The sequence below is a fragment of the Astyanax mexicanus genome, chromosome 1, assembly GCF_023375975.1.
Source record: "Astyanax mexicanus isolate ESR-SI-001 chromosome 1, AstMex3_surface, whole genome shotgun sequence".
Taxonomy (NCBI): Eukaryota; Metazoa; Chordata; class Actinopteri; order Characiformes; family Acestrorhamphidae; genus Astyanax; species Astyanax mexicanus.
In genome coordinates this window covers 77025162-77050773 of record NC_064408.1, presented here as the reverse complement: position 1 = coordinate 77050773, position 25612 = coordinate 77025162, and the positions used below count along the sequence as shown (strand labels likewise).

The following is a 25612-nucleotide window of genomic DNA, read 5'->3' as shown; positions in this document are numbered from 1 at the left end:
GCAGGGGGCGGGCCCTCCTGCCCTCGTCACTATGCATCATCTGCCTTTAAGGCGTGATTAAAGGTGTCTTCAGCCAGACACGCAAGGGCGTGATATCCCATACATTATGTGTTGTACCGAGTGAATCGACTGAAAGGGAACTGAAACTTCCATCTCTTCTTTTTAAATATAATTACAGCTACATATAAAAATATAGAGATAGATAGAGATAGAGCCAGAAACTGCAAAATGTGTTTTCAATTCAGTAAAGTATAACTGCAATCTAGTGTGAAACTTACCCGACCATGGAGCCAGTCCTCACAGACAATGCATTGAATCATCTCATCAGAAACCTAAGAACAAGTAAAAGGAGAGAAAATGTAGCTTTTTATTTGTCTCATGATAAGGAGCAGGAATAACAAATCAGTTTGGAAAAAATGGTTTAAACTCTAACCTCATCCTCTGGGTCTGGGTAAGGCCGGTCACAGGTGCAATACAAGCCAAAGAAATTATGACTGTATTTATTCCCAGAATTCACTTTCTCTTTCTCCTGTGAGACACAATCATGAACACAATAAGTACAGTAAAGGGGATGCAAAGGATAAGAAAACAAAGAGTGGAAAGATCACTTACTGTGAATAATTTGCACTCAAGTTCCCCAAACTTGTCATTTCCACAGTCACATCGGAAATTCCTGTAAAGCAGAAGATCCTTTATCATGACCATTAACAGTTTAACAATATCTGAATGCTACCGCTTTATATCACTATATTGGATATTATATACCTGGACAGACCACATTATTTAAAATCACCCCCCCGGTTTACACTTCATGTCCATTTTATCAGATACCCTGAACATTTGCACAGAGCACTTTGAGGTTTTATAACACAGCCCATCTTTGTTTACGTTTTTTCACCATGTTTTCCACACTGAGTTGGTGGTGGTAGTGTGTGTATTGTTGGTATGAGTGGATCAGACACAGTACAGCTGCTGAATTTTTGTAAACAGTGTGTACACTCAATATCCACTCTAATAGACACTCCTACCTATAGCTTCTCCATCTTGTAAATATAAAGTCAGAGACCAAAGCCCATCTGTTGCTGCTCACATTAGCTGTTGACTGGATATTTTTGTTTGGTGGACTAAGCTTAGTCCAGAAAGCACTGAAGTGTTTAAAAACTCCAGTAGCACTGCTCAGTGCCTCATCCACTCGCACCAGCACAACACAATACCACAACCATATCAGTATTACTGCAGTGCTGAGAATCACCCACCACCCAAATAACAGCTGCTTTGTGGTGAAAATGGGTGAAAGGAGCATAATACCCAATGCAAAGTGACAAAACTTTCTTTTTTTGGAGCTGCAATTGTAGAACTACAATTTCTGTGTTCTTATATGATCAGTGGAGCTGAAAAGTGGAGAATGTGTGCAGAAACAAGAAAGAGGTTTTAATGAAGTGACCAGTCAATGTATAAGTAGTGCTTGACAACATATCTATGCATACACATAGGCTTTTCACATTTTTAATTAATTACAAATTTATGTTAACATTGATGTCAAACAGTGGTTAACATTTTGTGTTTAAACTCTGACCACTAGATAGCAGTGTTGTACTGTGTTGTTAGATCGCATAAAAAGACATTTTCTTTTACTCAAATTGTATAAATATAAAGCCCTATTCATTAATTCTGTTTCTTCTACTGTGGTACATTACAATAATGACTTCCTTAACTTTTAATAACAATACATTTGGAACATAATGTAGTGATGCATTTTATCAATATAGACCAGCATCAAATATACGCTAAAAATCAGTAAGCTCAAAATTACTTCAGAGACAGTGAGTGGTGTACCTCTTGGTATAGAGCTCAAATAGTTCATGGCCCTCATGGCACTTGTAGGAACAGGCCAGGCAAATCCCTGCAGGTTCTCCTCCCTTTGGTGTACAGGTGTTGCATGCATATAGGGCTTGACGCTTGACATATCCCTAATAAAACAGAAACAGCAGCATGGAATTTTAACAACTGCTTTGAAATGTATGTGAAATGTACATTTGGAAGAAAATCAGCACAGATTTCAGTCATCAAATAATTTTCTGTACATTCTGTACAACCCAGAGTCTGATCGTTGTCAGTCAATATTGCCGACCTGTGGTTTTATAGGTATTGGCAAAAGCGTCACTAACACACAAATTCATAACAAAACCTCATACCCATGGTAATGTGTTTTTATTTTGTTCGGTTTTAGACACAAAATAAGTCTGTTCTGTGATAACTTTTTTTTTTAGACATATGACAATTACAATCCACCATAAGCAATAAAGCATATAATATTAGAATCTGAAAAGTGAATGAAGCATTAAAAAAAACAGAACTGTGACACATGAAATTGTGCTGACCACACACATTTATTTCCAAATCAGTCATTTAATATGGCTTAAGTATACATAGTGCTGGACGATATGGCCACATTTTATATCACGATATATTCCTTAATTTCGGTCGATAGGATATAATTTCGATATCGATATAAATACTTTGAAGGCCTCCGAAAAACTGCTAAGAATCCCTGCAATGGAAATCTGTACACTAATGTCTGAAATTTTAAATTTAAGTCTTTAAAGCCTCCCCTCACAAAAAAAACTGTATAATACTTTATAAATAAAAATGATCAGAATAAATCAATGCTCACTTTTATTTGCATTTAGCTAAATAAAAACATGACATCCCTGTCAAACATAAACCTATAACCTATATACAAATTACCAATATAAATAACTTTACATTACAACAGAGGCAGAGCTTCTTATTCTTTTGTAAACATATTTAACAGATCAAAACAAAAGTGCTTCAACCAGAATAGGGAATACAAAAAGCCTTCATATATATATATAAAGGGAACATGATATCCCTGTCAAATAAACAAACCTATATAAACTTTAAATAACTTAGATACAACATAAACTACAAAAGTGTTTTAGCCAGAATAAGGAAGATAGTGTGTAGTGAAACTGCTTGAGGTGGATGAAAGGATGTATTACTGTTGCTGGTCGGCTCCACTCTCCAGAACAATTTGGAGCAAGCTGAAGTCTGAAGTTTATCAAACCTTTGAACGCCAAACCACTGAATTAGACCTGCCTCCCTCAACTATCCGCTCATTCTTCATCTAAAATGTCCTGCGATTAAAACGAGCGGGTTAGGGTTGGTTTCGTTTCATCGCGGGAGGTTTTAGGTGCGGAGCGGAGAGGAGCGGAGCGCAGCCGACATCCGCTCGGTTAGAGTCGGTTTCGTTTCATCGCGGGCGGGTTTTAGGTGAGGAGCGGAGCGGAGATCCGCTCGGTTAGAGTCGGTTTCGTTTCATCGCGGGCGGGTTTTAGGTGCGGAGCTGAGATCCGCTCGGTTAGGATCGGTTTCGCTTCATCGCGGGTGGGTTTCAGGTGCGGAGCGCAGCCGAGATCCGCTCGGTTTCGCTTCATCGCGGGCTGGTTTCAGGTGCGGAGAGGAGCGCAGCCGAGATCCGCTCGGTTATATGTTCAGGGCTGCAGTGAACTGACGCCGCTAAAAAACGCCTGTCTGTAAATAATACATATCGATATATCACAAAAATGATATCACCGTTATTGAAACATTTCTTATTGCGATAAATACCGATATCGAAATATTGTCCAGGCCTAAGTATACATATCATTATTTTGCCCCATGCTTGCACAGTGGTGTTCATCAGTCCCCCATCAGGAGAAACACTGATGTCTGGTAACAATGGTGGTGGTCTTATGCATTCCAGTAATAAAAAAACGTATTCCATCTGTGAGACATTAATGGAACCATGAATTCTGAATTATATCAAAGAACTCTACAGAAAAATGTCAGGAAATCTGTCCATGAACTGAATCTCAGGAGAAGGTGGGTCATGCAGTAAGACAAGGACCCTAAGAACACAAGTGAATGAATCAAGAAGAATAAATTTAATGTTTTGGAATGGCAAAGTCCTGACTTTAATTCCAATTGTAATGTTGTGGAAGGGCCTAATGCAAGCAGCGAACCCAGTAAACCTACCAACATCCCAGAGCTGAAGCTGTTCTGTATGAAGGAGGGAGTGGGGATTTTCCCTCAAGAATAAAATGACCAAATATATTATAATATTTTTGTCTCATTTGTTTAACTGAGTTCTCTTTATCCTTTATCATTTTAAGCCATATTTATGCAGACAAGAAAGATTGTAGAGGGTTCACAAACTTTCAAGCCACACTGTATCTCAGGCAGCAGACCTGGTTTGCGCATGTGTCTTGTGTAAAACTATCCCACAGTGTTTAGACATTCAGGAGATGTGGGGTTAAAAGAAAACAAAATGGCCGACTTGTACAGGGAATTTTTTGTTGCTTTTCATCCAAAATACTCCTTTAAACCTGTTCGATTTACAGCAGTAAGAACTCCTGAGCTCAAAAAGGAGAATCTACTCGATTCTATTAGTTTAGTTAACCTAATCTAGCTCAAGAGCAAAAATAAACTCTATGCTGTTCAAGAGCTAGTTAGTTAGGTTAAACAAGGTAGACTACCAGCATAGAGTATGTTTTTCTTTGGGTGACCAGCTGGATTGTTTTAGAAGTGTAACTACAGCTCTGGAAAAAAAATAAGAGACCACTAAAAATGACAAGTTTCTTTGATTTTACCTCTGCATCTTTTTGTTATTTCAGCCATTTCTCATTTTCTGCAAATAAGTGCTCTAAATGACAATGTTTTTATTTGGAATTGAAGAGAAATGTTGTCTGTAATGTATAGAATAAAACAATGTTGATTTTACTCAAACATCTTCCTATAAATGGCACAATCAGAGAAACTGATTCAGAAACTGAAGTGGTCTCTTATTTTTTTCCAGAGCTGTAGGTTATATAGTTACTTCACATATATAAGATGTTAGATTTTTTTTTTCTTGCTTTAGGACAGAAAAATGTCACTAGAAAGTTGTTTTAGCAGGTTACTCGGTTTCATCACCCCTATAAAACCATTTAATAACTAATTAAGTTGGCTTGGAAAAGCCAACTTACTGTTCTTCGTAATCTTCTTATTAAGTTGGCTTGGAAAAGCCAACTTATTGTTCTTCGTAATCTTCTTATTAAGTTGGCTTGGAAAAGCCAACTTCTTGTTCTTCGTAATCTTCTTATTAAGTTGGCTTGGAAAAGCCAACTTCTTGTTCTTCGTAATCTTCTTATTATTATTATTATTATTATTATTATTATTATTCTTACGCCTTTTTTTCTGTACGCTACTCCTCCTAGAGCTTTCAACGTAGAATCACGAAACTTTCACGGATCGTAGGACCTATGCCAACTTAGCGTGCTTGTGCTTTTTGGAGCGATTTATCGTACGGTTTTCGTAAAAACTTCGTAAACGTACGCATTTTTTCCCCATAGGAATGAATGGGGCGAAATTTTAAACGTCCGTAACCGCCACAATTTTTGAGATACGAAGACCAAATTTGGCGAGCTTATAGATCTTACCGAGATCTTTAAATTAATAGCAGGTTGCGAAGCGATACGACGTACGGTTTTCGTACAATTTTCGTACGAAGTTTTCCCATAGAAATGAATGGGGGGCCCAGAGTTCCATCTCGCACACGAGCAGCTCTGCGCACGGAACCCCTTCTCTCCCCTGCTCCTCCAGTACTGTGAGTGTATGGAGGAGCTGCTGTATGGAGCAGCTATCAGTCAAAAGTTTGGACACCCCGGCACCCCAGCCAGGGTTTAGCAACCACCTATTAACTGCTTAGCAACCACTCTCTCTTTCTCACTCTCTCTTTCGCTCTCTACTTCTCTAATTCTCACTCTCTTTCCCACTCTCTCTCTATTTCTATATTTCTCACTCTTTCTTTTGCTCTCTACTTCTCTACTTCTCACTCTCTCTTTTGCTCTCTACTTCTCTATTTCTCACTCTCTTTTGCTCTCTACTCCTCTATTTCTCACTCTCTTTCTCACTCTCTCTCTACGTCTCTATTTCTCACTCTATTTCTCACTCTCTCTCTACGTCTCTATTTCTCACTCTATTTCTCACTCTCTCTCTACTTCTCTATCTCACTCTCTCTTTCTCACTCTCTCTACGTCTCTTTCTCACTCTCTCTCTACTTCTCTATCTCACTCTCTCTTTCTCACTCTCTCTCTACTTCTCTAATTCTCACTCTATCTTTCCCACTCTCTCTACTTCTCTATTTCTCACTCTTTCTTTTGCTCTCTACTTCTCTACTTCTCACTCTCTCGTTTGCTCTCTACTTCTCTGTCTCACTCTCTCTTTTGCTCTCTACTTCTCACTCTCTCTTTTGCTCTCTACTTCTCTATTTCTCACTCTCTCTCTACGTCTCTATTTCTCACTCTCTCTCTACTTCTCTATTTCTCACTCTCTCTTTCTCACTCTTTTCTACGTCTCTATTTCTCACTCTCTCTACTTCTCTATTTCTCACTCTTTCTCACTCTCTCTCTACGTCTCTATTTCTCACTCTCTCTCTCTACTTCTATATTTCTCACTCTCTCTACTTTTATATTTCTCACTCTCTTTTTCACTCTCTCTCTACGTCTCTATTTCTCTTTATTTCTCACTCTCTCTACTTCTATATTTCTCACTCTCTTTTTCACTCTCTCTCTACGTCTCTATTTCTCACTCTCTCTCTACTTCTCTATTTCTCACTCTCTTTCTCACTCTCTCTCTACGTCTCTATTTCTCACTCTCTCTACTTCTCTATTTCTCACTCTCTCTTTCTCACTCTCTCTCTACTTCTCTATTTCTCACTCTCTCTTTCTCACTCTCTCTACTTTTCTATGTCTCTTTCTTTCTACTTTTCTATTTCTCTATTTCTCTCTTACTCTCTCTTTATTTCTCGCTCTTCTCTCTACTTCTCTTTCACTCTACTTTTCTGTCTTGCTTTCTCTTTCTATCTATCTCTCTACTACATCCTTTTTCTTTCTCTACTTCTTTATTTCTCGATCTCTCTTTTTCCCTAATTCTCTTTCTCTCGCTCAATATTTCTCTCTACTTGTCACTCTTTTTCTCACATTCTCGGGTGTTCTTTCTCTACTTCTCACGCTGATTTTCTCTCTACTTCTCTATTTCAGGCTCTCCCTTTTTCTGTACTTCTACATTTAACACTCTTTCTTTTTATCTACTACTGCCTAGGAACCAGTTAGATACACCTTAGCAACCACCTGGAAAACATTAGCAACTGCCTAGCAACCACTTAGCAACCATGTATAATACGTTAGCAACTGCCTAGCAACCAGATAGCAACACCTTAGCAACCACCTGGAAAACGTTAGCAACTGCTTAGCAACCACTTTAGAAATGGTAGCAACTGCCTAGCGACCAGTTAGATACACCTAGCAACACTTTAGCAACCACCCCAGATACCATAGCAACATCTTAGCAACCACCTAGCAACACCTTAGCAACCACCCTAGACACCATAGCAACACCTTAGCAACCGCCTAGCAACACCTTAGCAACCACCTTGCAACCACCTAGCAACACCTTAGCAACCACCTAGCAACACCTTAGCAACCACACCATAGCATCCACCCCGGATACCATAGCAACACTTAAGCAACCGCCTAGCAACCACCTAGCAACACCTTAGCAACCACCCCGGATACCATAGCAACACCTTAGCAACCACCTAGCAACACCTTAGCAACCACCTATCAACACCTTAGCAACCACCTAGAAACACCTTAGCAACCACCCAGGATACCATAGCAACACCTTAGCAACTGCCTAGCAACCACCTAGCAACACCTTAGCAACCACCCAAGATACCATAGCAACACCTTAGCAACCACCTAGCAACACCTTAGCAACCACCCCGGATACCATAGCAACACCTTAGCAACCACCTAGCAACACCTTAGCAACCACCTACCAACACCTTAGCAACCACCCCGGATACCATAGCAACACCTTAGCAACCACCTAGCAACATCTTAGCAACCACCCCGGATACCATAACAACACCTTAGCAACCGCCTAGCAACCACCTAACAACACCTTAGCAACCACCCAGGATACCATAACAACACCTTAGCAACCACATAGCAACACCTTAGCAACCACCCCGGATACCATAGCAACACCTTAGCAACCACCCCAGATACCATAGCAACACCCTAGCAACCACCTAGCAACACCTTAGCAACCACCCCAGATACCATAGCAACACCTTAGCAACCGCATAGCAACACCTTAGCAACCACCTAGCAACCACCTAGCAACACCTTAGCAACCACCCCGGATACCATAGCAACCGCCTAGCAACCGCCTAGCACCACCCTAGCAACCACCTAGCAACACCTTGGCAACACCCCGGATACCATAGCAACACCTTAGCAACCACCTAGGAACACCTTACCAACCACCCTGGATACCATAGCAACACCTTAGCAACCACCTAGCAACACCTTAGCAACCAACCCGGATACCATATCAACACCTTAGCAACCACTTGGAAACCATGTGGAATATGTTAGCAACTGCATAGCAACCAGTTAGCAACCACTTAGCAACCACCTGGAAAATATTAGAAACTGCCTAGCAACCACTTAACAACCATGTGGAATACATTAGCAATTGCCTAGCAACCAGTTAGCAACAGCTTAGCAACCACCTGGAATATGTAAGAATCTGCTTAGCAACCAATTAGCAAACACTAAGCAACGATGTGGAATACATTAGCAACTGCCTAGTAACTACCTAGCAACCACTTAGCAACACTTTAATTTATATAGGTATATATAAAGTAAAGTGTTTATATTACTTTATAAGACAATTATTAGCTTTTCACCATGTTAGCCAAAACTTTTTGGACTTTAACATTTAGCTGAAAGTCAACAGCAAAGCAACCACTCTTCACACGCTTTAGACAGAAATATCTTAGCAACCATTTTAACTTTTTCAACGTTATTAACGTACTTTTCCAAGCCAACTTAAAGTTCGTTATCGAACTTTCCTTTTCTAGTTATTATTATTATTATTATTATTATTATTATTCTTACGCCTTTTTTTCTGTACGCTACTCCTCCTAGAGCTTTCAACGTAGAATCACGAAACTTTCACGGATCGTAGGACCTATGCCAACTTAGCGTGCTTGTGCTTTTTGGAGCGATTTATCGTACGGTTTTCGTAAAAACTTCGTAAACGTACGCATTTTTTCCCCATAGGAATGAATGGGGCGAAATTTTAAACGTCCGTAACCGCCACAATTTTTGAGATACGAAGACCAAATTTGGCGAGCTTATAGATCTTACCGAGATCTTTAAATTAATAGCAGGTTGCGAAGCGATACGACGTACGGTTTTCGTACAATTTTCGTACGAAGTTTTCCCATAGAAATGAATGGGGGGCCCAGAGTTCCATCTCGCACACGAGCAGCTCTGCGCACGGAACCCCTTCTCTCCCCTGCTCCTCCAGTACTGTGAGTGTATGGAGGAGCTGCTGTATGGAGCAGCTATCAGTCAAAAGTTTGGACACCCCGGCACCCCAGCCAGGGTTTAGCAACCACCTATTAACTGCTTAGCAACCACTCTCTCTTTCTCACTCTCTCTTTCGCTCTCTACTTCTCTAATTCTCACTCTCTTTCCCACTCTCTCTCTATTTCTATATTTCTCACTCTTTCTTTTGCTCTCTACTTCTCTACTTCTCACTCTCTCTTTTGCTCTCTACTTCTCTACTTCTCACTCTCTCTTTTGCTCTCTACTTCTCTATTTCTCACTCTCTTTTGCTCTCTACTCCTCTATTTCTCACTCTCTTTCTCACTCTCTCTCTACGTCTCTATTTCTCACTCTATTTCTCACTCTCTCTCTACTTCTCTATCTCACTCTCTCTTTCTCACTCTCTCTACGTCTCTATTTCTCACTCTCTCTCTACTTCTCTATCTCACTCTCTCTTTCTCACTCTCTCTCTACTTCTCTAATTCTCACTCTATCTTTCCCACTCTCTCTCTACTTCTCTATTTCTCACTCTTTCTTTTGCTCTCTACTTCTCTACTTCTCACTCTCTCGTTTGCTCTCTACTTCTCTGTCTCACTCTCTCTTTTGCTCTCTACTTCTCACTCTCTCTTTTGCTCTCTACTTCTCTATTTCTCACTCTCTCTCTACGTTTCTATTTCTCACTCTCTCTCTACTTCTCTATTTCTCACTCTCTCTTTCTCACTCTTTTCTACGTCTCTATTTCTCACTCTCTCTACTTCTCTATTTCTCACTCTTTCTCACTCTCTCTCTACGTCTCTATTTCTCACTCTCTCTCTATGTCTCTATTTCTCACTCTCTCTCTCTACTTCTATATTTCTCACTCTCTCTACTTCTATATTTCTCACTCTCTTTTTCACTCTCTCTCTACGTCTCTATTTCTCTTTATTTCTCACTCTCTCTACTTCTATATTTCTCACTCTCTTTTTCACTCTCTCTCTACGTCTCTATTTCTCACTCTCTCTCTACTTCTCTATTTCTCACTCTCTTTCTCACTCTCTCTCTACGTCTCTATTTCTCACTCTCTCTACTTCTCTATTTCTCACTCTCTCTTTCTCACTCTCTCTCTACTTCTCTATTTCTCACTCTCTCTTTCTCACTCTCTCTACTTTTCTATGTCTCTTTCTTTCTACTTTTCTATTTCTCTATTTCTCTCTTACTCTCTCTTTATTTCTCGCTCTTCTCTCTACTTCTCTTTCACTCTACTTTTCTGTCTTGCTTTCTCTTTCTATCTATCTCTCTACTACATCCTTTTTCTTTCTCTACTTCTTTATTTCTCGATCTCTCTTTTTCCCTAATTCTCTTTCTCTCGCTCAATATTTCTCTCTACTTGTCACTCTTTTTCTCACATTCTCGGGTGTTCTTTCTCTACTTCTCACGCTGATTTTCTCTCTACTTCTCTATTTCAGGCTCTCCCTTTTTCTGTACTTCTACATTTAACACTCTTTCTTTTTATCTACTACTGCCTAGGAACCAGTTAGATACACCTTAGCAACCACCTGGAAAACATTAGCAACTGCCTAGCAACCACTTAGCAACCATGTGTAATACGTTAGCAACTGCCTAGCAACCAGATAGCAACACCTTAGCAACCACCTGGAAAACGTTAGCAACTGCCTAGCAACTGCTTAGCAACCACTTTAGAAATGGTAGCAACTGCCTAGCGACCAGTTAGATACACCTAGCAACACCTTAGCAACCACCCCAGATACCATAGCAACATCTTAGCAACCACCTAGCAACACCTTAGCAACCACCCTAGACACCATAGCAACACCTTAGCAACCGCCTAGCAACACCTTAGCAACCACCTTGCAACCACCTAGCAACACCTTAGCAACCACCCCAGATACCATAGCAACACCTTAGCAACCACCTAGCAACACCTTAGCAACCACCTAGCAACACCTTAGCAACCACCCTGGATACCATAGCAACACCTTAGCAACCACCTAGCAACACCCTAGCAACCACCTAGCAACCACCTAGCAACACCTTAGCAACCACCCTGGATACCATAGCAACACCTTAGCAACCACCTAGCAACACCTTAGCAACCACCTAGAAACACCTTAGCAACCACCCAGGATACCATAGCAACACCTTAGCAACCACCTAGCAACACCTTAGCAACCACCCTGGATACCATAGCAACACCTTAGCAACCACCTAGCAACACCTTAGCAACCACACCATAGCATCCACCCCGGATACCACAGCAACACTTAAGCAACCGCCTAGCAACCACCTAGCAACACCTTAGCAACCACCCCGGATACCATAGCAACACTTTAGCAACCACCTAGCAACACCTTAGCAACCACCCCGGATACCATAGCAACACCTTAGCAACCACCTAGCAACACCTTAGCAACCACCCTGGATACCATAGCAACACCTTAGCAACCACCTAGCAAAACCTTAGCAACCACCTAGCAACACCCTAGCAACCACCTAGCAACACCTTAGCAACCACCTTGCAACCACCTAGCAACACCTTAGCAACCACCCCGGATACCATAGCAACACCTTAGCAACCACCTAGCAACACCTTAGCAACCACCTAGCAATACCTTAGCAACCACCCTGGATACCAAATCAACACCTTAGCAACCACCTAGCAACACCCTAGCAACCACCTAGCAACCACCTAGCAACACCTTAGCAACCACCCTGGATACCATAGCAACACCTTAGCAACCACCTAGCAACACCTTAGCAACCACCCCGGATACCATAGCAACACCATAGCAACCACCTAGCAACACCTTAGCAACCACCCTGGATACCATAGCAACCGCCTAGCAACACCCTAGCAACCACCTAGCAACACCTTAGCAACCAACCCGGATACCATAGCAACACCTTAGCAACCACCTAGCAACACCTTAGCAACCACCTAGCAATACCTTAGCAACCACCCTGGATACCAAATCAACACCTTAGCAACCACCTAGCAACACCCTAGCAACCACCTAGCAACCACCTAGCAACACCTTAGCAACCACCCTGGATACCATAGCAACACCTTAGCAACCACCTAGCAACACCTTAGCAACCAACCCGGATACCATAGCAACACCTTAGCAACCACCCCGGATCCCATAGCAACACCTTAGCAACCACCTAGCAACCCTCTAGCAACCACCTAGCAACACCTTAGCAACCACCCCAGATACCATAGCAACACCTTAGCAACCACCTAGCAACACCTTAGCAACCACCCCAGATACCATAGCAACCAGTTAGCAACCACCTGGAAAATATTAGAAACTGCCTAATAACCACTTAAAAACCATTTGGAATACGTTAGGAATTGCCTAGCAACAAGTTAGCAACAGCTTAGCAACCACCTGGAATATGTTCGCAACTGCCTAGCAACCAATTAGCAAGCACTAAGCAACGATGTGGACTACATTAGCAACTGCCTAGCAACTACCTAGCAACCACTTAGCAACACTTTACTTTATAAGATAATTATAAGCTTTTCACCATGTTAGCCAAAACTTTTTGGACTTCAACATTTAGCCGAAAGTCAACAGCATAGCAACCACTCTTCACACGCTTTAGACAGAAATATCTTAGCAACCATTTTAACTATTCAACGTTATTTAACTATTTAACGTACTTTTCCAAGCCAACTTAAAGTTCGTTATCGAACTTTCCTTTTCTAGTTATTATTATTATTCTTACGCCTTTTTTTCTGTACGCTACTCCTCCTAGAGCTTTCAACGTAGAATCACGAAACTTTCACGGATCGTAGGACCTATGCCAACTTAGCGTGCTTGTGCTTTTTGGAGCGATTTATCGTACGGTTTTCGTAAAAACTTCGTAAACGTACGCATTTTTTCCCCATAGGAATGAATGGGGCGAAATTTTAAACGTCCGTAACCGCCACAATTTTTGAGATACGAAGACCAAATTTGGCGAGCTTATAGATCTTACCGAGATCTTTAAATTAATAGCAGGTTGCGAAGCGATACGACGTACGGTTTTCGTACAATTTTCGTACGAAGTTTTCCCATAGAAATGAATGGGGGGCCCAGAGTTCCATCTCGCACACGAGCAGCTCTGCGCACGGAACCCCTTCTCTCCCCTGCTCCTCCAGTACTGTGAGTGTATGGAGGAGCTGCTGTATGGAGCAGCTATCAGTCAAAAGTTTGGACACCCCGGCACCCCAGCCAGAGTTTAGCAACCACCTATTAACTGCTTAGCAACCACTCTCTCTTTCTCACTCTCTCTTTCGCTCTCTACTTCTCTAATTCTCACTCTCTTTCCCACTCTCTCTCTATTTCTATATTTCTCACTCTTTCTTTTGCTCTCTACTTCTCTACTTCTCACTCTCTCTTTTGCTCTCTACTTCTCTATTTCTCACTCTCTTTTGCTCTCTACTCCTCTATTTCTCACTCTCTTTCTCACTCTCTCTCTACGTCTCTATTTCTCACTCTATTTCTCACTCTCTCTCTACTTCTCTATCTCACTCTCTCTTTCTCACTCTCTCTACGTCTCTATTTCTCACTCTCTCTCTACTTCTCTATCTCACTCTCTCTTTCTCACTCTCTCTCTACTTCTCTAATTCTCACTCTATCTTTCCCACTCTCTCTCTACTTCTCTATTTCTCACTCTTTCTTTTGCTCTCTACTTCTCTACTTCTCACTCTCTCGTTTGCTCTCTACTTCTCTGTCTCACTCTCTCTTTTGCTCTCTACTTCTCACTCTCTCTTTTGCTCTCTACTTCTCTATTTCTCACTCTCTCTCTACGTCTCTATTTCTCACTCTCTCTCTACGTCTCTATTTCTCACTCTCTCTTTCTCACTCTTTTCTACGTCTCTATTTCTCACTCTCTCTACTTCTCTATTTCTCACTCTTTCTCACTCTCTCTCTCTACGTCTCTATTTCTCACTCTCTCTCTACGTCTCTATTTCTCACTCTCTCTCTCTACTTCTATATTTCTCACTCTCTCTACTTCTATATTTCTCACTCACTTTTTCACTCTCTCTCTACGTCTCTATTTCTCTTTATTTCTCACTCTCTCTACTTCTATATTTCTCACTCTCTTTTTCACTCTCTCTCTACGTCTCTATTTCTCACTCTCTCTACTTCTCTATTTCTCACTCTCTTTCTCACTCTCTCTCTACGTCTCTATTTCTCACTCTCTCTACTTCTCTATTTCTCACTCTCTCTTTCTCACTCTCTCTCTACTTCTCTATTTCTCACTCTCTCTTTCTCACTCTCTCTACTTTTCTATGTCTCTTTCTTTCTACTTTTCTATTTCTCTATTTCTCTCTTACTCTCTCTTTATTTCTCGCTCTTCTCTCTACTTCTCTTTCACTCTACTTTTCTGTCTTGCTTTCTCTTTCTATCTATCTCTCTACTACATCCTTTTTCTTTCTCTACTTCTTTATTTCTCGATCTCTCTTTTTCCCTAATTCTCTTTCTCTCGCTCAATATTTCTCTCTACTTGTCACTCTTTTTCTCACATTCTCGGGTGTTCTTTCTCTACTTCTCACGCTGATTTTCTCTCTACTTCTCTATTTCAGGCTCTCCCTTTTTCTGTACTTCTACATTTAACACTCTTTCTTTTTATCTACTACTGCCTAGCAACCAGTTAGATACACCTTAGCAACCACCTGGAAAACATTAGCAACTGCCTAGCAACCACTTAGCAACCATGTGTAATACGTTAGCAACTGCCTAGCAACCAGATAGCAACACCTTAGCAACCACCTGGAAAACGTTAGCAACTGCCTAGCAACTGCTTAGCAACCACTTTAGAAATGGTAGCAACTGCCTAGCGACCAGTTAGATACACCTAGCAACACCTTAGCAACCACCCCAGATACCATAGCAACATCTTAGCAACCACCTAGCAACACCTTAGCAACCACCCTAGACACCATAGCAACACCTTAGCAACCGCCTAGCAACACCTTAGCAACCACCTTGCAACCACCTAGCAACACCTTAGCAACCACCCGGATACCATAGCAACACCTTAGCAACCACCTAGCAACACCTTAGCAACCACCTAGCAACACCTTAGCAACCACCCTGGACACCATAGCAACACCTTAGCAACCACCTAGCAACACCTTAGCAACCACCTAGCAACCACCTAGCAACCACCTAGCAACCACCTAGCAACACCTTAGCAACCACCCTGGATACCATAGCAACACCTTAGCAACCACCTAGCAACACCTTAGCAACCACCTAGAAACACCTTAGCAACCACCCAGGATACCATAGCAACACCTTAGCAACCACCTAGCAACACCTTAGGAACCACCCTGGATACCATAGCAACACCTTAGCAACCACCTAGCAACACCTTAGCAACCACACCATAGCATCCACCCCGGATACCATAGCAACACTTAAGCAACCGCCTAGCAACCACCTAGCAACACCTTAGCAACCACCCCGGATACCATAGCAACACCTTAGCAACCACCTAGCAACACCTTAGCAACCACCTAGCAACACCTTAGCAACCACCTAGAAACACCTTAGCAACCACCCAGGACACCATAGCAACACCTTAGCAACTGCCTAGCAACCACCTAGCAACACCTTAGCAACCACCCAGGATACCATAGCAACACCATAGCAACCACCTAGCAACACCTTAGCAACCACCTAGCAACACCTTAGCAACCACCCTGGATACCATAGCAACCGCCTAGCAACACCCTAGCAACCACCTAGCAACACCTTAGCAACCACCCCGGATACCATAGCAACACCTTAGCAACCACCTAGCAACACCTTAGCAACCACCTAGCAACACCTTAGCAACCACCTAGAAACACCTTAGCAACCACCCAGGACACCATAGCAACACCTTAGCAACTGCCTAGCAACCACCTAGCAACACCTTAGCAACCACACCATAGCATCCACCCCGGATACCATAGCAACACTTAAGCAACCGCCTAGCAACCACCTAGCAACACCTTAGCAACCACCCCGGATACCATAGCAACACCTTAGCAACCACCTAGCAACACCTTAGCAACCACCTAGCAACACCTTAGCAACCACCTAGAAACACCTTAGCAACCACCCAGGACACCATAGCAACACCTTAGCAACTGCCTAGCAACCACCTAGCAACACCTTAGCAACCACCCAGGATACCATAGCAACACCATAGCAACCACCTAGCAACACCTTAGCAACCACCTAGCAACACCTTAGCAACCACCCTGGATACCATAGCAACCGCCTAGCAACACCCTAGCAACCACCTAGCAACACCTTAGCAACCACCCTGGATACCATAGCAACACCTTAGCAACCACCTAGCAACACCTTAGCAACTAACCCGGATACCATAGCAACACCTTAGCAACCACCCCGGATCCCATAGCAACACCTTAGCAACCACCTAGCAACCCTCTAGCAACCACCTAGCAACACCTTAGCAACCACCCCAGATACCATAGCAACACCTTAGCAACCACCTAGCAACACCTTAGCAACCACCCCAGATACCATAGCAACCAGTTAGCAACCACCTGGAAAATATTAGAAACTGCCTAATAACCACTTAAAAACCATTTGGAATACGTTAGGAATTGCCTAGCAACAAGTTAGCAACAGCTTAGCAACCACCTGGAATATGTTCGCAACTGCCTAGCAACCAATTAGCAAGCACTAAGCAACGATGTGGACTACATTAGCAACTGCCTAGCAACTACCTAGCAACCACTTAGCAACACTTTACTTTATAAGATAATTATAAGCTTTTCACCATGTTAGCCAAAACTTTTTGGACTTCAACATTTAGCCGAAAGTCAACAGCATAGCAACCACTCTTCACACGCTTTAGACAGAAATATCTTAGCAACCATTTTAACTATTCAACGTTATTTAACTATTTAACGTACTTTTCCAAGCCAACTTAAAGTTCGTTATCGAACTTTCCTTTTCTAGTTATTATTATTATTATTATTATTATTCCGCGCTCAAATTTCTATACGCATCTCCTCCTAGGGCTTTTGACGTAGAATCACGAAATTTTGCAGTATCGTAGGACCTATACCCGATTAGGTTGCTTGTGCTTTTTTAAGCGATACATCGTACGGTTTTCGTAAAAACTTCGTAAACGTACGCTTTTTTTTCCCATAGGAAATGAATGGGGGACAACTTTGAACGTTTGTGTAGGTAACAATTTTTGACATACAAAGACAAAAATCGGACGGTCTATAGAACTTACCGCGTTCTTTCCGAAAATTTTAACGTTTCGACAATACGTCGTACGGTTTTCGTACAAATGTCGTACAAAGTTTTCCCATAGAAATGAATGGGGGGCCCAGAGTTCCATCTCACACACGAGCAGCTCTGCGCACGGAACCCCTTCTCTCCCCTGCTCCTCCAGTACTGTGAGTGTATGGAGGAGCTGCTGTATGGAGCAGCTATCAGTCAAAAGTTTGGACACCCCGGCACCCCAGCCAGGGCTTAGCAACCACCTAATAACTGCTTAGCAACCACCTTAGCAACCACCTGGAAAACGTTAGCAACTGCCTAGCAACCACTTAGCAACACCTTAGCAACCACCTGGAAAACGTTAGCAACTGCCTAGCAACCACTTAGCAACTGCCTAGCAACCACTTGGAAAACGTTAGCAACTGCCTAGCAACCACCTGGAATACGTTAGCAACTGCCTAGCAACCACTTAGCAACCACCTGGAAAACGTTAGCAACTGCCTAGCAACCACTGAGCAACCACCTGGAAAACGTTAGCAACTGCCTAGCAACCACTTAGCAACTGCCTAGCAACCACCTGGAATACGTTAGCAACTGCCTAGCAACCACTTAGCAACCACCTGGAAAACGTTAGCAACTGCCTAGCAACAACTTAGCAACTGCCTAGCAACCACCTGGAAAATGTTAGCAACTGCCTAGCAACCACTTAGCAACCACCTGGAAAACGTTAGCAACTGCCTAGCAACCACTTAGCAACTGCCTAGCAACCACTTGGAAAACGTTAGCAACTGCCTAGCAACCACTTAGCAACTGCCTAGCAACCACCTGGAAAACGTTAGCAACTGCCTAGCAACCACTTAGCAACCACCTGGAAAACGTTAGCAACTGCCTAGCAACCACTTAGCAACTGCCTAGCAACCACTTGGAAAACATTAGCAACTGCCTAGCAACCACTTAGCAACTGCCTAGCAACCACCTGGAATAGGTTAGCAACTGCCTAGCAACCACTTAGCAACCACCTGGAAAACGTTAGCAACTGCCTAGCAACCACTGAGCAACCACCTGGAAAACGTTAGCAACTGCCTAGCAACCACTTAGCAACTGCCTAACAACCACCTGGAAAACGTTAGCAACTGCCTAGCAACCACTTAGCAACCACCTGGAAAACGTTAGCAACTGCCTAGCAACCACTTAGCAACTGCCTAGCAACCACTTGGAAAACATTAGCAACTGCCTAGCAACCACTTAGCAACTGCCTAGCAACCACCTGGAAAACGTTAGCAACTGCCAAGCAACCACTTAGCAACCACCTGGAAAACGTTAGCAACTGCCTAGCAACCACTTAGCAGCTGCCTAGCAACCACCTGGAATATGTTAGCAACTACCTAGCAACCACTTAGCAACCACTAGGAAAACGTTAGCAACTGCCTAGCAACCACTTAGCAACCACTTTAGAAATGATAGCAACTGCCTAGCAACCAGTTAGCAACCACTTAGCAACCACCTGGAAAACGTTAGCAACTGCCTAGCAACCACTTAGCAACTGCCTAGCAACCACTTGGAAAACGTTAGCAACTGCCTAGCAACCACTTAGCAACTGCCTAGCAACCACTTAGCAACTGCCTAGCAACCACCTGGAAAACGTTAGCAACTGCCTAGCAACCACTTAGCAACCACCTGGAAAACGTTAGCAACTGCCTAGCAACCACTTAGCAGCTGCCTAGCAACCACCTGGAATATGTTAGCAACTACCTAGCAACCACTTAGCAACCACCTGGAAAATGTTAGCAACTGCCTAGCAACCACTTAGCAACTGCCTAGCAACCACTTGGAAAACGTTAGCAACTGCCTAGCAACCACTTAGCAACTGCCTAGCAACACCTTAGCAACCACCCTGGATACCATAGCAACACCTCAGCAACCACCCTGGATACCATAGCAACACCTTAGCAACCACCTAGCAACTCCTTAGCAACCACCCTGGATACCATAGCAACACCTTAGCAACCACCTAGCAACACCTCAGCAACCACCCCAGATACTATAGCAACACCTTAGCAACCACCTGGAAAGTTTTTAGATTTCAGCATGTAACCAAAAGTTTTAGATTTCAGCACTTAACCAAAATTTTTTAGATTTCAACATTTAACCAAAAGTTTTTAGATTTCAGCATTTAACCAAAAGTTTCGAGATTTCAACATGAAAACAAACGTTTTAAGATTTCAGCGTTTAACCAAAAGTTTTTAGATTTCAGCTGTTAAACAAACGTTTTAAGATTTCAGTGTTTAACCAAAAGTTTTTGGATTTCAGCATCTTACAAAACATTTCTAGATGTAAGCAATTAACCAAAGGTTTTTAGATTTCAGCGTTTAACCAAATGTTTTTAGATTTAAGCGTTTAACCAAACGTTTTTAGATTACAGCGTTTTTGGTATTTAGCTTTTAGCCAAAAGTTAACAGCATAGCAACGACTCTTCACACTCTTCAGACAGAAACAGCTTTTTAAGTTTCTGTCAACCATTTTAACTTTTCAACGTTATTAGCGCTCTTTTCCAAGCCAACTTAAAGTTCGTTCACGAACTTTGCCTTTTCTAGTTTAAAATTGCTTTTATTTTGTCCTTTAAATTCTTTAAAATATCATAAAAAGCTATTGCTTCGCCTCTCTGCCCCACGTTTAGCCCGTAATTACCATTAACACTCGTCTGGGAGGCCGTGTAGTAACTGATAATACTACACTTACGGTAATATTCGATGTTAGACTAGGACTTTAGGTTGGGTATCGAAGTTATATGTCTAAAAGTATCAAGACACCACTGTTAAATCAGTGAAACTGACTGCCATACTAGCTAAACAGACAGTAGGCGTATAACCTCCACAGGTTTAGATGAGCCTAAGACGCCTTCATGTGTCTCCATTGGGAGAAATCAGGCCCTCAGCACTGAGCTGTGGAGCAGCTGGAGTGATGGAGCTTCATCCAGGACCTTTAGGATGAGCTGGAGCAGCAGAAATGAGAGCTAATCCAGCATCATCATCATCATAATCATCATCATCATCATCATCTAGCTGACCTCACTAACTCCCCTAATCCTCCCCCGGTAGAGATGGACAGTACAGATCCGCACACCCAGTGTTTCAGCATCATGCAGTGTATAAAAGCAAATCACTGAAGATCAGAGTGAAGAGGAGTAAACTGTCTGTAAACACCACACACTCTCCAGCAGGAGCGATCAGAGAGCAGCTGTCTGTAAACTTTTGGACACGAAAACTCTCCCCTGATCCCGAGCAGCACAGGCACGCTCACCTCAGGATAGGAGCACTTCTCCGAGTCGCTGCCCCCCAGCACGGCTGAAGCCTCCTGCTCCAGCTCCTCGTCCTCCTCCAGCACGTCCACCAGAGACACGGTCGCCTCCTCGCCGCCCTCGTTTGCCGCCATCCTTGAAGAAACGAGCGCAAAAATAAAAAAAAATGGTTTCCAGTTCCTGTCTACACAGAAAAAGTACTCGGTACCGGAGCGGGAACTGAATAATATTAAAACACGCCCTAAAGCAAAACTACCTGATTAAACAGATTTAGCTACTTAAACCCTCTCTGAGGATTAATTTCACAGCAGGGCTAAACCCCCAGCAGCGCAAAAACAGGGATTAAAAACAGAAACAACAACACGGCCGTTTCCGGTGCTCTGCTTAGTTGTGCTACCAGAGCCAACCTGCCTCCCGTCTCCCGCCCCGTTATATCAAAAAATCACCGATCACCGATAGAGGGAGCCCGCGAGAGAGACCACTATCAATGGAAGTGAATGGAGCTAAACGTACAAAACTCAAATCAAAAACAGTAGTTAACTACGTGTTCATGATATTTATTTAATTTGGAAAGTACAATAAAATACTGTGCTATAAACGCTAAAGAAATCCATAAACTATATTTTTCTACAGTAAACTGGTTTTAGGCAGTACAGGTTCTGCATTACTACTACTGGGAGCTGGTTGGTGAATTGATATTGGAGTTAAAGCCAGAGCACTGAGTGTAAAAATATGTATATCTGGAGTTTAAAATCTTTTGATATTGTTCTGTGTTGAGGAAATGTACAGAGCCACCTAAGGTGACATAATGTAAACAAAGTAATAATGCGTGGCCACAACTTATTAAAGCATGGGAAAGAGTAATTTCAATTGTGGCCATGCATTTTTTTTTTTGTTTACATGATGTTACCTTATGAATTCAGATTTGAACATTCACATTCATGTCATGTCCATGGATTGGATACGTATCCAATTTAGGACCACATATTAAAGTGACTCAAATCTGATAAAAAAAAAACGGATTTGACATGTTCACACAGCCATGAAAAAATCAGATCTGAGCCACAATGAGCTAAAAATCAGGTTTGAGTCACTTCAGCCTGGTAATGTGAGCGTAACCTAATTATTTTGTTCCCACACTTTAAGTCATGACCACAATTTTTTTTTCATGATGTCATCTGTGGTGCTCCCTAGAAAGGAGTAAAATCTTCGGTATAAATTAATCAAAAATGACTCAACATTTCTAAAAACATGCCTTAGAGCAAATGCTCCACATGAACCAATTTATTGTGGACTTTTATATGAAGCGCCCTCTGGTGGTCCAACAAACCCTTAGTAGTTTCTTTTGTGGGTGGTCTCCTTTCTGTAGAGTTTCTTTGGTGCTACCTTGTCAAACTGCTACCACAGTGTGCATTTATTTATATGTAAATGTAACTAAAAAAAAACAAAAGGGAAGGTACGCTAAAGTCTGGGTATTATCTTTGGATAGCCTAAATCACTGTCTCCGGGAACAATAAAGGTGATGTAAAAATGAATAAATGGATAAAAAGCTTAAAAGGGTGTTTTTATCGCCATTTACACTTTTATTACTCAAGTAAAAAAAACTACAGAAAGCTCGGATTGTAAAATGAACACAAGAAAAACAGGATTATCATGAAAAACACGTGAAAACATAAAACCCTTGAGTGAGTGCATGCGCAGTGCTGTAAATAGCAGCCATCGGCGAGTAGCACAATTCGACTGAACACCGGTTTATGTAAATCAGCCCCAGCTTTGGCGGGAAATCCCAAACTTGAGGAATGTTGGTATTATATGTTTGTAAAGGTGGACGAAACTTAACTCAAAGAGCTCTATATGTGTGAACTGATTAGGTGCGGCCAGGCGGCTGTAGCAGCTCACCGCAGACACAGAGTTAACCCTTTCAGACCTAAATACATTAATTTAAAAAATGTAAAAAATGCTGTTTTGTGTCTGTAATTCACAGAAAAGGTGACTCTTATATTCTACAATAAAATCTATATTGCAAATAAATCAATTTAGCTAAAATATTTAACCGGTTTTATTATTTGCCATTGCATTGGAAGCCTATTTGTAATATTTTATATTTTATGGGGTAAATTTTGTGCCAAAAGTTTTACGGAAAAAAAATGTCAAAGTCAAAATTTTAAGAATCAAAAGGAAAAAGTGTATGTCGCAAATTCAAAGTAAAAAAAATATAGCAAATATATATGTTTAAATTTACTTGGTTACTTTATTATTCTTTGCAGTTATTTGAAAATTATATCCCTTTTAATTCTTAAAATTTTGAATGCGGATTTTATAATTGTTTTGGAGCACAAAATTAATTCCGTAGAGGTCAGGGTTCAGAGGTGACGACAACAACATGGCAGCCTCCGAGCTCAGAGCCGAGCTGAGATACAGAGACGGAGAGACGAAGAAATTCACCATTAAAACAGAGAATAGCCTGAAATCAGTGATCAGCAGCGTCAAGAAACTAAGTGCTGAAGTGTCCGAGGTTCTGACTGATCTCGTGGAGCAGGAGAAGAGTTTAACCGGCCGCGATAACGCAGACTCTCGTGTAGATGGTGAGAGAGAGAGAGAGTGTAACAGCTTAGCTCAGCTCTGTCTGAAACACGAGCAGTGCTGGACTGATGCCTCACTGCCCTCACTAGTTATATTATCTCACTTAGACTGCAGAGCAGTGGTGAAGGTCTCTGTATCCGGATCAGAAGGTACCCACACGCTGGTCTTCACGCTGCCAGTGTGTGGACAGATCACTGCTGGATAAGTTGACTAGTGTTTTGCTGTGTTAGCATTAGATGTTAGCATTTTAACTTAATAAATCAGAAGTTTAGATCATTAAACTTCCATTCAGACTAGGGCTGGGCTATATTGTACAAAAAAAATAGATATTCTTAAAATATATGAGCGATTCGCGAATACAACTTAGATTTTTAGTTATTACATAACAACTAGAGATTGTTTTATTAGTAAACAGACTGTAAAATGTATTAAGTGATTCGCAAGCTTTTTATGATCTCATTTTAAAAAGCTCATTAAAACAATGATTTGATTAATCATAATAGAAATAGTATTGATACACATATCAGTAGATGACGCATGTTGATATTTAGCTAATGATGTAGCTGTTCATTGCATTGTGACAGTAAAGAAATACAGCCACTGAACTCAAAACTAAAGTTTCAGGATCAAAACATAATATTTAGAGGCAAAAACCTTCCCTTAAATAAAGAAGTCCTTTCTTCGGTTTGAATAATCTGGTAGTAGTCTCTAAGTTTTTAGTTAGAATGTGTAACTGCACAAAGCATGCAAAAATATATACTTTTATACGTGCATAGTGGTGCAGTCTCTGGCTGATTTTTATGTTGCATTTATGTAGAATTCTGTTGCCTTTCCTGTTTTGCCAGCTTTCTTCATTTCTGATTCTGCATTTCTTTGGTTTAACAATGTGTGAATGAGCAGATAAAGAATTTTGAGTTTGCCAAGTTGGTATCTTCATGTTCACAGTAGCTCTTGTATCAGCCTCATTAGCAGCAGAAAAAGAAGTAGTTCCCTCAATTTAAAGTGGACCCTTTAGTTACACTATGTAATATAATTTCATTTTCATGGCCAAAAACAACTGACAATTATTTTACTTCATGGTAATATGGCAAATATTAATAACTGACATCTGCATACAACTTGTTTTAACCAATTACCTAATTTTTCTGTTTTCTTTTTTTATTATTGATTAGGTGAGGAGGAAGATGATGATGATGACAGTGATGAACATGAAGATGAAAAAGAAAAAGCAGCAACAGTTGAAATCAAATCAAACTCAGGAGGACCTCCAGCAAAACGTCGGAAGGCTTCAAAGCCTTGACCTTGTCGTGTGTTCTCCATGTGACGTGGATTCTATAAGGGAATATTGCAATGTTATGGCAGAATGCTGAATGATAATGGGTGAAGGTGTGAACATATCTACCCTCACTAATCCAGCTCCAGATGTGGAAATGGACCTTCGGCAGCTGGAAAGCGAGTTATGTGCCTAGAGGCTGAGGTCTTTTTGCCAAATGTTCCAAATATTGGATGCCTCCACTTATGGGAATGACATTTTTTGGTCATGTTGGATCTGCTTATTAAGAAAGAGAAATGTACTTGCATTGGTGGGAACTTTAGTGAAACTTCTTTTTGTCAAACCAAACTAAGAAAATTCATATTTTCACACAAATTCATACAAAAATAGAAATGGCCAGGTGATTTGAGATTTAAGTTGAAATTCAATAATAATACAAGACACAAATTTCTAACCTGGCCCTTTGATACTGATAGCTTTGAGTATGTGTGTTTTCCTGCTCTAACACACCTATTTCATTTAAAGAAGGGCTGGCTGAATAAGCTGATTAGCTGAATCAGGTGTGTTGAGAGGCATTTTTACAGCAGTTTCGAATATACATTTTATTAAGGAAACTTCAACAAAGGAATTCTGGACTGATTCTTACATCCAATATTTTGCATGTGTTCATTTTTAATTCAGATACTGTGTCAATGTCTATACTGATGCATATCTACCAATAAAATGTTCTTTTCTCAGCGGTACAGTAAATGTTTTTTTTTCTCTG

At 41.4% G+C, this 25612-nt stretch overlaps 2 protein-coding genes and 1 long non-coding RNA gene across 9 annotated transcripts in view; 1 reads left to right on the top strand and 2 right to left on the bottom strand.

Annotated features, from left to right (window-relative positions):
* The window catches only part of ubr7 (ubiquitin protein ligase E3 component n-recognin 7), a 32970-nt gene extending 11574 nt beyond the window's left edge, over positions 1 to 21396 (bottom strand). The window contains exons 1-5 of one of the 2 annotated variants that reach the window (XM_049483526.1): positions 20993 to 21396; positions 1837 to 1970; positions 613 to 673; positions 434 to 529; positions 279 to 332 (exon numbers count right to left, since the gene is read on the bottom strand). In XM_049483526.1, the coding sequence (XP_049339483.1) occupies positions 279 to 332; positions 434 to 529; positions 613 to 673; positions 1837 to 1970; positions 20993 to 21124 (477 nt within the window). In that variant the 5' untranslated portion in view covers positions 21125 to 21396. The remainder of the gene's footprint in view (positions 1 to 278; positions 333 to 433; positions 530 to 612; positions 674 to 1836; positions 1971 to 20992) is intronic. The other variant, XM_022663501.2, reaches the window with a different exon arrangement.
* LOC125804574 (uncharacterized) lies at positions 4999 to 17029 on the bottom strand. 6 transcript variants are annotated; one of them, XR_007440695.1, is made up of 4 exons: positions 15825 to 17029; positions 15009 to 15585; positions 6078 to 7068; positions 4999 to 6017 (listed from the first exon to the last, which is right to left on the bottom strand). It is a non-coding gene; the product is annotated as an uncharacterized LOC125804574 (long non-coding RNA). The 6 variants fall into 6 exon arrangements; XR_007440692.1 differs by having other exon boundaries at positions 4999 to 7068; XR_007440694.1 differs by having other exon boundaries at positions 4999 to 7725; positions 15498 to 15585.
* A 1949-nt stretch (positions 21397 to 23345) lies between the features above and the next one.
* Positions 23346 to 25583, top strand: si:dkeyp-55f12.3 (EKC/KEOPS complex subunit GON7). Its single transcript, XM_007258194.4, has 2 exons — positions 23346 to 23575; positions 24746 to 25583. Exons 1-2 carry the CDS (start codon positions 23374 to 23376, stop codon positions 24871 to 24873), a joined length of 330 nt encoding a protein of 109 aa, XP_007258256.3. The 5' UTR covers positions 23346 to 23373; the 3' UTR covers positions 24874 to 25583.
* The last annotated feature ends 29 nt before the right edge of the window (positions 25584 to 25612 follow it).

What these genes read in the sequence shown, in the direction of transcription:
- si:dkeyp-55f12.3 (XM_007258194.4), top strand. Translation starts at nt 23,374, where the DNA reads ATGGCAGCCTCCGAGCTCAGAGCCGAGCTGAGATACAGAGACGGAGAG. An exon ending in CGCAGACTCTCGTGTAGATG is followed by an intron (nt 23,576 to 24,745) that starts GTGAGAGAGAGA and finishes ATTATTGATTAG; the next exon opens with GTGAGGAGGAAGATGATGAT.